This window comes from Mustelus asterias, chromosome 8, assembly GCF_964213995.1.
Source record: "Mustelus asterias chromosome 8, sMusAst1.hap1.1, whole genome shotgun sequence".
NCBI classification, from domain to species: Eukaryota; Metazoa; Chordata; class Chondrichthyes; order Carcharhiniformes; family Triakidae; genus Mustelus; species Mustelus asterias.
The window spans coordinates 74,108,252-74,121,624 of NC_135808.1; the positions used below are offsets into that span (position 1 = coordinate 74,108,252).

Sequence of the window (13,373 nt, forward strand, 5' to 3'; positions counted from 1 at the left end):
GGGTAATGGAGTACTCTAGACAGAGTCCCCCCAACCAGGGACACTGATTTACAATGAATAGCAAAAAAAACCCTCATGCTTTTAAACACTTCTATCAAATTCTCTCCAAACTCCTTTTGAAGGAGAACAGCCCCAGATTTTTCAATCTATCCAAATAACTGAAGTACCTCATTCCTAGAGTCATTCTTGTAAATCATATCTGCACCCTCTGTAGAGCCTTTACATTCTTCCTAAATTGTGGTGCCTAGTGTTAAGTCAAAACCAATGTTTTATAGAGGGAGGTTCATTATAAATTAGTTTTGAATTCTATTGGCTGAATTTTCATTCCAGGGTCATGAAGCTGACATCATATGCTAACCTCAATGTGTTAGCCATTAATTGGCCTGGAACCAGGTTTGGCACCTAATTAGGGGCACCAGACACAGGCTGGAGCTAAGCACAGTTGGGCAATTTAAAAGGCAAACAGCAGTCATGACTGAGCAGGCCATTGCCTTCAGAAATGTATGAGCAGCAAGAGCAGAGGGTCAGTGATGGTTTTGGCAGCCATCCCTGAGCAACCCCACATTTTTCTGCTGCTGCCCTCAAGGCCTGATAGAGGCTGTGGCAGACGGTTGTCCCTCCATCTGAAAGGGGAATTCCAGTGAGTATGCTAGAGGCCATAGGTGCCGACACCATGTACCTCTAGTGCCTAAACATTCTCTCCTCACTATCTCTAGCAATGGCCACTTTGCCACTGCACGACCAACGGAGTTCAAATCTCCCCTTTGGGCAGCTTTTTCACAGTCCAGTCATAAGCATGACCAACTCCCTGCTGTGTTCCCATCAGCAATGCTCAAAATTTCTTAGCAGTTTTCAAATGGGGAGGATGGCGAGTCAAACTGTTGCTTCCAGTACTCGGCAACAAGCAATTAATCGGAGGTTGCCATCTTCCCCCCTCTTGACAATTATGCCATCACTGAGACATCAGAAACCAATGACACTTTTGAGTGTGTAATTTCCAGGCCCAGGCACAACTCAATTCACCCCCATGGGTGACTATAGAGGCATAAAGCTGAATTTTCATAGCTCAGGATCCCACCTGCCTTTTACCCAATTCTTTACCTGCTATGCTATCTTGAACAATGTGTACATATACCTCCAGCTCTCTGTTTCTGTTCTCCCTTTAAAAATCCTGGTCCTAACTTGTACACTGTCCAGAGTGTTGTATTAAAACATTCACAGCATTCTTTCATATTTAAGTCACTGAAAACATTGGCTGATGAATAATTTTATTTGTTATCCAGTGCCTTAAACAAATGAGTGTTCAGATTTGGAGGCGGCATACTTTAATATTCAGTCTATAATAAAAATACATTATGAAGTCATGATTCCACAACATGCTACATCATTGCAAATGAAAAAGCATGACCAACATCTAGCTGTTGCGCTGAAAGGCAACAGTGATCAACACTTGAGAAAAATTAACCTGTAGTCCTTGCCTACCCAAAAATATAAAATGCAATAAGTACTCAATTCTACCATTATTGTGTTTAATATCGACTAATAATTAATAGAATACATTGTTCCTTTTGCTGTGGAAGCACGAGAGATGTTTTCAAACTGAGCTGCCTGGGATGCTTCTTCAAAAATATCAACATCTACAATTACCAATCTACCTCATTTTAGTAGTCTGATGAAATAAGACATTACCACAACCGTGGCATGTCTATCCACTCCTTTACTGCATATCATTGTCATGAAAGTTCTGAAGATTTAGGAAATACATTTTGTTATTACCGACCCCAAAATTGCTTCTCTAACTTAGAGCTACAAGTAAACAAATGCTGTATAACTAGTAGGAAATTAATTTCTTCAGTGGCATAATTACATTGCTTTTATCTTGAGATTTGAATTTGACAAAAATCAGTCCTGTTAAATTATGCAGAATTGTCAAGTTTTTTCATAGGTTGAGGAATATTTTTTTAAATCCTTTTACAACTTGTACTGTAGAAAATTTGCACACCTTTTTGCCTTACAAAAGCAGGCATAGGACAAATGACTTGGGAGATAGATTTGGAGCCTTAAATATGAAACTCAAACCTGACCCCGCCCCCCAACCACAAAAACAAATACATGTAAAAATTATGTAAAACAAGTTATAAATGCTCAGTACCAGATTTGCAATCATGAACTAGAAGCATTTTTACAGCAGCAGTTACAAAGAAATCCACAAATCATATGCACTTTGAAGCCCTCTTCATTAAACTGCGAGAGAGAAAATCAGCACACGACTGGCAGTAGAATGCGGCTACAATTATTTTTGTACATCAGAAAATAGTTCTGTTATAAATACCAATGATTTCCTGCAGTAATTGAATGTCAAAAATCAACTTGAAACTAATAAAAAGGTAATGCACATCTAATTGTTTTTTTTAAATGAAGGCAGTTGCAATTTTCTGCTGCCAACATTGGTGAGGCTGAATTCAGCTGACATCAATATTTATTGATCTAACAAATAAAATAAAAAATCAGGATGACCTCTTACCTGTCATGATCATCATTAGATCAGTGATAATAGAAAAATTTCAGTTTAGAAAATATAGAATACTGGTATATCCCAGTTTAATACCTTTTCAAATCATTCAAACTCCTTTAAAATTAAGAGCAACATACACTTGTAGACAATAGAACCTCAGCAGTCAAGACTGACTTCACTCCAAAGTGCAATGTGAATTTTACCAAATCCAAACCATTAGTTTCAATTTCCCTGGAATAATGAGGTTTTTAAAAAAAAATTATAAGTAATGTCAATTCAGTTCAATGGGAGAGGTCCCTTTTTTTTTCCTTCATATGGAAGGAAAGTGTGACACGTTGTTCATTCATCCGTTTGGCCTGAGATCGCAGGATTAGGCTGAAGAAGTCTTCATCAGGAACAGTAATACATTTACGTACAGGCTGTGGTGGTGCACACCTCTGGTCATCTAGCCTTGAGCCCTAAAGAAATGATAACTGATTAAAGATACTGAAAGAATAATTTTCAAATGTTATTTGAAGGTACTAAAAACTTAAGTTACTTACAATGAAGGATATTCTACTCTAGTTCGCTATTTAACCCAATTGATGAGCAAAGCAAAAATTATAAAATATTTGTTTGAAATTAAACAACCATAGCTAAGGAACTGAGTGGGCGGAGAGGAAGAGGTCTCCTTTCCCTTTTCTATCTTTTTCACCATGTAAGAATTGTTCTTACTCTTTGAATCAATCATAGAATTGTTACAGTACAAAAGTAGCCCATTTGGCCCATTGAGTCTGTACCAACTGCAGTCCCACCGAGGCCCTATTCCCATAAACCTCATTTATCCTGCTAACCCCCTGACACTAGGGTCAATTTAACATGGCCAATCAACCTAACCTGCACATCTTTGGACAGTGGGAGGAAACCACAACATCCAGTGGAAACCTACACAGACATGGGGAAAATGTGCAAATTCCACACAGACAGTGACCCGAGGCCAGAATTGAACCTGGGTCCCTGGCACTGAGGCAGCAGAGCTAGCCACTGTGCCAGCGTGCCACCCTATTCAATAGGGAAAGGAGCTAGCTGTTTACAAAGAACAAACAAAGAACAATACAGCACACGAACAGGCCCTTCGGCCCTCCAAGCCCGCGCCGCTCCCCGGTCCAGGATTGAATCCTGAATCCAGGATCCCCGCCCAATTTTCCAGCCTATCTACATACCAATATCCTATCCACCGAGCTGTCCCTCACAGCTACGATGCTTTTGTTCATTACAACCTATTAACTTACCCCCACCCCCCCATTCCAGACCATGTGATCTCCAGGGAGAGGCGAAAACCCAGAGTGAAAAACCCCAGGGCCAATATGGGGAAAAAAAATCTGGGAAATTCCTCTCCGACCCCCTGAGGCGATCGAAACGAGTCCAGGAGATCACAATGGCCCCGATCGGAAAATGCTTCCCAACCCTAGTCATCTCCACTTCCACGAACACCATATGAATTCCCTGCCCCCGAGACAGGTTCCCAACTATCCGCAGTCTCACTCTGTACTGGCACCAGCAAGATGATCATAGAATGAAGCCTTGAAACGAGAAACCAGGAACAATTAGCCCGCGCCGCTCCCTGGTCCAAACTAGACCACTCTTTTGTATCCCTCCATTCCCACTCCGTTCATATAGCTGTCTAGATAAGTCTTAAACGTTCCCAGTGTGTCCGCCTCCACCACCTTGCCCGGCAACACATTCCAGGCCCCCACGACCTTTAGTGGGTATCTGGTATGTGATTTCGGTCTGTTATAGTCCTAAGGATTAAAATAGTATACAAATTGGTAAAAATAATAAAATATAAGTAAGCAGGATAAATATGTGAATAATACCTAACATTAAGGATGGCAGGACATGTAATGTGTCATAGCTACAGCATGTAGAAGCTCCTGGATTCTAGCCAAATCCAGGACAAACATGTCTGCAGTTAATGTTTGCGGTGCAAGGAGCTTTGGCTCAAGAGTTATTGAACTGGAGGCTAAGCTGCAGACACTGCGACAGATGAGGGAGGGGGAAAGTTAGCTGGATGCTTTGTACCAGGAGGGAGTCACACCATATAGGATAGGGTATTTTCATTTGATCAGTGCTCACACTAGAGGATATTACTGTGTGAGGCTTATAAGGAAATGCAGAGGGGACGTGTGCAGGAATATCAGTCTCTGCAATTGTCCAATATGTTTGAGTTCTCTCAGTTTGTTTGGATGAGAGTTGGGGCTGCAGGGTGAATGAGCAAACTGACCATGCACCGTGGTACAGAAAACCATTCAAGTGGGGAAGCAAAAAGGAATGTAGTGGTAGTAGGGGACAGTATAGTGAGGGGGATAGACACTGTTCTTTGCAGCAAAGAGCAAGAGTCCAGATGGCTGTGTTAACCTGCCTGGTGCTCAGGGTTGGAGAGGAACTTGCAGTGGGAGGAGAAGGATACAGTTATCATGGCCCATGTAGGTATCAATGACATGGGTAGAACTAGGAAAGAGGTTCTGCATAAAGAATAGGAGGAGTTAGGCACTAATTTAAACAACAGAACCTCAAAAGTTATAATCTCGACTATTACCTGAGCCACATACAAATTGGCATAGGGTGCATAAAATTAGATGAGTACGTGGCTCAAAGTCTGATGTGGGAGAAGTGAGTTCCAATTTGTGGAGCACTAGCATTAGTTGAGAAACTGAGGCTGTACCATTAGGACAGTCTGCACCCGAAGCATGCTGTGACCAATGTTCCTCTGAACTGCATAACTAGGGCGGCATGGTGGCACAGTGATTAGCACTGCTGCTTCACAGCTCCAGGGACCTGAGTTCGATTCCCAGGTTGGGTCAGTGTCTGTGCAGAGTTTACACGTTCTCCCCGTGTCTGCGTGGGTTTCCTCTGGGTGCTCCGGTTTCCTCTCACTCCAAAGATTTATAGGTTAGGTTGATTAGCCATGTTAAATTGCCCGTTAGTGTCCTGGAATGTGTAGGTTAGAGCGATTAGCAGGGTAAATATGTGGGGTGATGGGGATAGGGCCTGGGTGGGATTGTTGTTAGGGCAGAATCGAATTTTAAGCTGAATAGTGGGGGCAGGAGATCAAATGTGGGCAGATGTGGTATATCAAAGAGTAGAGACAAGGGAAAAGAGGAAGGGATTAAAAGGGAAATGATAGAGGAAGGCATAGAGTACAAATCTAAGAGTAATTCAACAGACAAGGCTAGAGGTTACACAAATAATAAAAAAAAGGACAAAACTTAAGGCTCTGTATCTGAAATGCATGTAGCATTCAAAACAAAACAGATGAACTGTTATTGCAAATAGAGATTAATGAGTACGATCTAACAGCCATTACAGAGACATGGCTGCTGGATGGCATTGAAAGACTTTTGAATATTGAAAGGTATATGACTTTTAGGAAGTTAGGAAAAGGTGGAGAAATGATTCTGTTAATTAAAGACGACATTAGCAGAATAGAGAGGGATGACCCAAGTTCAGGAAAACAGGATATGGAAGCAGTTTGGATAGAGATGAGGAATGGTCATTTGCGGGAATGGTACACAGGCCCCCTAACAGTAATCACACGGTAGGACAGGGTATCAAAGAAGAAAGACTGGGAATCTCTCTGAAAGGTATGGCAATTATCATGGGGGATTTAAAATTAACATATAGACTGGAATAAGCAGACGGACAAAGGTAGCTAAGATAGCAAATTCTCCCAAGCCATTTTTCTTAACGTAATCAGCCTCAGGCTGATTTCTGGCATGAGCCTGATTATAATAGAAATCGGAATTTCCATACCATTAACGAGCCCAGGACGGTATCCACCAGGCTCGCTAATGTTTCCCACCCGCCGGGGGAGGTTACCACCAATGGGGCTGGTCGCCATCAAACGTGTGTGTGATCACCCCGTTGGTGGAGACAGAAGCAATAGAGGCCTCCCCAGGAAATCGGGCAGGGGAGATGCCAGCTTGGGGACGGGCAATCGGTGATGGTACTGGGGTGGCTCATTGCACACTGCATCGGTGGGGTTGGGAGGGAGGGGACGGTCGTGGCTGTGCTTGGGGGTGAAGGGGTCGGACACGTTCAGGGTTGGACATGGGAGAGAGTGGTCGCGGAAGCTGCCGACTTTGGGAGGGGATCTGGGCTGCAAAGAGAAGATCAGCCAGAAATGGGGTGGGGGCCGGTGCACATGCACTGATCTCCCCACTGATTCCGGCTCTGCCACCATCCCCGGCATGAATGCATCAGGGACTCTGTGATGTACAGAATCCCGGAGATCCATTACACTCAAAACAGGCAGGAAAACTCCCATTTTCAAGCCCATTGGTCAACTAGCTAATTTTTTCTGAGAATTTCCCCTCCGCCACCCCATCTTCACGCACTCTACCCCCACCGTCTCCTCCTCACACACACTCTAGTCACAGCCCCCTCTCCTCGCATGCACTCTACCCCCTCCACCCCCCCCACCCTTGCATGTGCACACTCTGCCCCCTCCGACTCCTCTCCTCGCACGTGCACTGTATCCCCTCCCCTTGCACACACCCTCATGCACGTGATCTCCGCCCCCCCCCACACACGCGCTCTCCCCCCATCCCACACGCACGCTCTTCCCCTCCGCCCCCCCCCACACGCACGCACTCACCCTCCACTCCCCCACATGCGCGTGCTCGGCCCCTCGCTTGCATTGAACCCCCTCCACCCCCTCTCCTCGTGCGCGCATGCAACCCCCTCCGCCCCTCTCGCGCGCGCAATCCCCTCCACCCCCCCACCCCCCTCGCGCGCATGTGCACACACTCTACCCCCTCCGCCCTCCTCCTCAGGTGCACACATTCTACCCCCTCCACCTCTGTCCTCGCACATGCACCCTATCCCCTCCCTCACTCGCATACTCTGATCCCTCACACGTGCACTGTACCCCCTCCGCCCCCGCCCCCACGCGTGCACTCATCTCCCTCCACCTCCCCTTCTTCATGCGTGCACTGTATCCCCTCCACCCTTGTGTGCATGCTCTCTACTCTCTCTCTTCCCCCCCCCCCCACACACACACAAACACTTTACGCCCCTCTCTTTGCTGGGAATGTTGAGTTGCCATTCCTGACCTTTAAGCTACATTTCTATAGTTTTATATTTCCATTATCTATCTGTGCCCTTAGCTTAATTGCCTCATACACTAGACTGCTTGCATTGAATTTTATAACTAATCATCGAACAATTCCTTTATTTCTTTTCTAGCTTTTGGCTCCTCAACTTTCTATAGTTGGTTATTAATTTTTCATTTCCAGTTTTCCTTTCTCATATCTGAATCTATGCTCAGGTTCCCATACCTCTGTCAAGCTGGAGAACTAGCTTCTCTCCAACAGCAGCAGCAGCAAACTTCTCTACCATATTGGTCCTGACCCTGCCTAAGTGTAAACCATCTCCCCCAGAATCACCTACAATGCCCCAGCAATCTAAAGCCCTCCCTCTTTCACCATTTCTCTAGTCACACACTCTTCAGCTGCAGTATGCTCTAATTTCTGTACTCCACACTTAACACTGGGAGTAATCCAGAGATTACTGTCTTTTAAGACTCTGATGTCTGAGCTACTCCTGGCCTTGGTTCTGGTTGTATTCTCCAGAGGAATCATTTTCAGACAAAGTCTGGGTCTCTGCACAAAGGAGGAATAAATCGGCCATTCTCAGGTTGGCAGGCTGCGACTAGTGGAGTGCTGCAGGAGTGAAGCCCCAGCTGTTCACAATCAATATCAATGATCTGGATGTGGGGACCAAGTATAATATTTCCAAGTTTGCAGATGATAAAAACTTGGTGGAAATGTGCGTTGAGAGAAAGATGCAAAAAGGTTTCACGAGAAGTTGGACAGGCTTAGGGAGTGGATAAGAACCTGATACAAGGAATATATTGTGAATATACTGTGAATACAGCAGTGAAGATGTCTAGCTTCAATTCTATTGAACCTTGGTCAGACTATACCTGGAGTATTCTGTACAGTTTTTGGTCTCCTTACCCAAGGAAGTATATACTTGCCAAGTGTAGCAGTGGTTCACCAGACTAATTCCTGGGATCATGGGAGTGTCCTTTAAGGATAGATTGTGGAGACTGGATCTGTATTCTCCAGAATAAGAGATGATCTCATTGAAACTTACAAAATTCTTAGGAGGCTGAACAGGGTGGATGCAGAAAGGATGTTTCCACTGGCTGAGGGGGATAGAACCAGGGAACAGTTTTGGAATAAGAAGTAGGCCATTTAGGACTGTGATGAGAAATTTCTTCACTATGAGCCCTGTGAATCTTTGGAATTCTCTACCCCAGAAGGCTGTGGAAGCTCGGTCGTTCAGATCGATAGATTTCTAAATACTAATTAATCAAGGGATGAGGACAAACGTTTGTCTATATTTTGATTTGATCTGCTACTTTTTTTTTAAATTAACATATACAGAGTTGTGCAAAATTCATATTATGAACATATGAATTAGGAGCAGGAGTAGGCCACCTGGCCCTACAAGCCTGCTCTGCCATTCAATAAGATCAAGGCTGATTTCAATTTAACTTAAACGTCACATCCTACCTAATCCCCCTTGTTAATCAAGAATTAATCTACTTCCTCCATGATATTCAAAACCTCTGCCTCAATCACCTTTTGAGGAAGAGAATTCCAAAGTCTGACAATTATCTGACAGAATTTGTTTCCTTATTTTTAAACAGTTGCCCATAGTTCTAGATTCTCCCTCAAGAGGAAACATGCTTTCCACATCCACTATGTTCAGCAGTCCCATCAGGATCATGCATGAGGACACCCAGATCCCCCTGTGTCTCAAAGCTCTGCAATCTATCATTTAGATAATATGCTTTTTTATTTGTCCTGCCAAAATCGACATTCTCACATTTTACACTTAATATTCCATTTGCAAAAAAATTGCCCACTCAGTTAACCTATCCATATAATTTTGTAGTCTCCTTACATCCTCCTCACAACTTACTTTCCTACCTATCTTTGTGTCATCGGCGAATTTAGCAACCATACCAGCAGTCCCTTCATTCGAATCATTTATACAAATTAAACAGTTTTGATGCCCCAGCATGGATCCCTGTGGCACACCATGCATCACATCCTGCCAACCAGAAAACAAACCATTTATACCTACTCTGTTTCCTGTTAGCTAACCAATCTTCTATCCATGCCAATATGTTACCTCCTTCACCATGCATTTATTTTCCACAATAAGCTTTGATGTGACACCTCATCAAATATCTTTTGGAAATCTGGGTACAGTACATCCACCGGTTCCCCTTTATCTACAGTACCTAGTACTTCTTCAAAGAGCTCCAATAAATTGGTTAAACATGATTTCCCACTCACAAAACCATGTTGATTTTTTCTAAGTATCGTGCTATAACAGTTAATAGTATCATTTTCCCTCTAACAGACGTTAAGCTAACTGGCCTGCAGCTTCCTGCTTTCCATTTCCCTCCCTTTTTGAATAATGGGAGTTACATTTACTACCCTCCAATCTAATGGAACCTTCCCTGAATCCACAAAATTTTGGAAAATTAAAATCAATGCATCAACTATTTCATCAGCCACTTCTTTCAAGACCTTGGGGTGAAGTCCAAAAGGACCAGGGGATTTGTCAGCCCATCTTGGAAAACTTGGTTGCTAAATTTGTTAATGAAACAAAGATAGGTAGGAGAATAAGTTCTTGAGAACATAAGAGGTCTGGAAAGGGATATAGATAGCTCAAGTGGACAAATATTGGCAGATGAAGTTTAAATGTGGGAAATGGGAACACATCCATTTTGGCAGGAATAATAGAAAAGCAATATATTATTTAAATGAAGAGAGACTGCAGACCTCTGCAGGACAGAGAGATCTGGTTATCCCGGTACATGTATCAAAAATATTGGTATACAGGTACCGTAAATGATTAGAATGACAATGTTGGGGAAATAAGAGTATAAAAGTAGGGAAGTTTTATTACAGTCATACAGGGCAGGGCATTGGTGTGATCACATCTGGAGCAGTGTGTACAATTTTGGTATCCTTACTTTGGAAATATATATTTGCATTAGAAGCAGTTCAGAGTCCTGAAGGTTCACTCAATTGATTCCTGGGATGGAGGGGCTATCTTATGAGGAAAGGTTGGGCCTAGGAGTTTAGAAGAATGAGAGATAATCTTATTGAAGCATATATAATCCTGAGGAGACTTGAGAGGGTAGATGCTGCGAGGATATTTCCCCATATGGGAGATACTAGAACTCAGGGACACAGTTTAAAAATTAGGGGTCTCCCATTTGCAATTAAAATGTGGAGAAATTTAATCAGTGGAATTCTCTTCCCCAGTGAGCAGTGGAGGAAGGGTTAGTGAAACGTTTAAAGGTTGAGGTAGTTTGACACCTTGTTAATCAAGAATCTATGGTTACAGAGGGTAGACAGTAAAGTCGAGCTACGGTCACAATGAGAACAACCACGATCTTAGAAATGATGAACAGACTTGAGGGGTCAAATAGCCAACTCCAGTTTCTAATCTTACGCTCATATGTAAACAGGCCATAAAAGTGTTTATTCTCCATATGAGCAGCAGTCCGAATTCGATGTGTCCATTATATTCCCATATTCCTTCATCCCCTATTTCTTCTTTTATCTATCTAACTTATTTTTAAATGTGGGCATGATATCTGCTTCAATCGCCAACTCCAGTAGTGCAGTCTTATCACTCAATCCTCAGTCTTTTCTTGCTCGGAGTCCTAAATCACTTACATTTCATCTGTGTTCCCTTGTTCTATACCTGTTGACAGCTAGACTTGGAATATTTGTCGAAAAGTACAATTTCACATTCAGAAACTTCACATGATATTTGTTTAAAAAATGAAGCTAATTATAACAAGATACAAGCTACAAAAAAATTGTCTAACCTGACATTTTACCAGCATATCAAAGAAAGAATCATCTGGCTCCTTGCTGTCTCCATTGGTGATCAGGTGACTAAGAACAGAGTGGCTATTATGCTGGTTAAGCCGCAAGCCTGGAAGATTGCCAATGCTTGCACGCTGATCATCTAATCGCCGGCCCTGAGAACTTGCAAGCAGATCCAAAAACTCCTCTGTCTGTGGTGAGGCTACTAAAGTAAAAAGGGAAAACATATTTGAGATATAATTATTTTAAACTGCACCCTTAATGAAAGGGGATTTTTTTTCTCTGATGGGTTTGAAATTAAGTTTATAGAATGAATAACCTTGACATACTATTTATCAACACCACTGCTGCAGAACAAATTTGATGCGCAGCAAAGTAAGACAACTTTTAACAAGCAATTCTCATGCAGAAATGCTTTCTAATTACAGGGAAAGTACTAACAATTTCATGCTAACTCAAGACCATTTTAAAAAGGCACAGGTCTAATAAGCGAAATGGCATCCTTCCATCTACACAAGGTGATGGACCTGCAACAAAGCCATTGGAGATGAGATAGTTCCACGTGGTGCAGTTTTGCTGAAGAGACCAATCCATGAGTGGTATGCTCTGCCATAAGTTTCACATATGACCTGGTTATCAAGTGTCATTGTGGGTTACTGTTTTCAGTATTGGCAACTGTTGCCAAGCTGCTGTAGCCACTGATCGTATCATGGTGCATGCCTGCCCATTGGTGATGTCGCTATTTCCCTCTGTCATCTCCCAGGTAAGAAAACTAACACCTTGGTCCTTCATGTCACGCCACCCTTGATGCAGAGCTTTAGGCATCTTGCTGGTCTTCTGGCTCTGGCTCCCTCAGCACATAGAAAATCTTTTGAAATTGCATCAGTCTTCCATCCTGAGGTGGTGTCCAAGTCAGCAAAGTCGGTTCTGCTTGATGAGCATCAGCAAACTTGGGAGATTTGCCTTTGAGAGGACTGTTGCATTTATGATTTGGTCCTTCAATGAGATGTCAAGATTACGCTGCAAACAACAAAGATGAGACCAGTTTGGCTTCCTTTCTTGGTAGCTGCAAGTTTCCATGCTTCACAGCCTTCCAACAGGGTGCAAGAAGAGGCCTCCTAAACCAGCATCTTCTTGTGTTTCCATGTACAATTCACAAGTTGGTCACAATGGTAGCCTCTTTATTATGCATGTGTCAAGTTCTGCATCAAGAATCGGACTGCCTCACTGTGGACCCAAGGTAATAAAATTTACTAACTACTTCCACATCATTATGTTGCTTAGTGTGATCAAGGGTGGAGATGTGACACGCTGTCCCATAACACTTATAGTAAGGATAATAAGTTGAAGACGTGGGAGAGTCTTTGTAGCTGAGTTCCATATAAATAGCTGGCACAGCATTATAAAAATAGAGGAATTCTCTGATCAAGATATGTTTGGAGGGATTTTATAGTCCCACCAACAGTACATCCCGCCAATGTGTTTCCTGGTGGCGGGAGGGGCTCGATTCAATGGGAAATCCCGTTGACAGCAGCAGGACCTGAAAAATCACACTGCCGGCCTCCTGTCTGTCAAATACTTGGGGTGGGGGCGGAGGCTGGTGGAGAGAGAGAAGGAGATCCCAATAGTCACTTTCACTCTGGATAGAATTTTAGCTTGCTGTCGGATCCTAGTATGCAGGTAAACTTCCATATCTGCAGGGAAGGCAAAGGTCAGGAACATGGAGAGGGTCATACGAAATAAAGCAGGGGCTAAGACACAGTGCTGTTTCACTCCGTTCTTTGCCCTGAGACTGTCAGAAATGATGAGGTCAAACTGTACAGTGTATGTTGTCATGAAAGGAGGGGATGAGACCGAGGAGCTTTGTTGGACAACCAGTTTTCCCCAAAATCTTGTAGAATCCTGCCCTACTGATAATGTTGATTGCTTTAATGAGTTCTACAAAGAAAAGA

General features: G+C 43.2%; 1 protein-coding gene across 4 annotated transcripts in view; it reads right to left on the reverse strand.

The window, feature by feature from the left end:
- Window positions 1-1,252: 1,252 nt before the first annotated feature.
- Window positions 1,253-13,373, reverse strand: part of gpsm2 (G protein signaling modulator 2) — a 72,401-nt gene continuing 60,280 nt past the window's right edge. For 2 of the 4 annotated variants that reach the window (XM_078218198.1, XM_078218201.1), the window contains exons 14-15: window positions 11,421-11,626; window positions 1,253-2,973 (exon numbers count right to left, since the gene is read on the reverse strand). In XM_078218198.1, coding sequence (XP_078074324.1) covers window positions 2,797-2,973; window positions 11,421-11,626 — 383 coding nt within the window. In that variant the 3' untranslated portion in view covers window positions 1,253-2,796. The remainder of the gene's footprint in view (window positions 2,974-11,420; window positions 11,627-13,373) is intronic. The other 2 variants (XM_078218199.1, XM_078218200.1) reach the window with 2 other exon arrangements.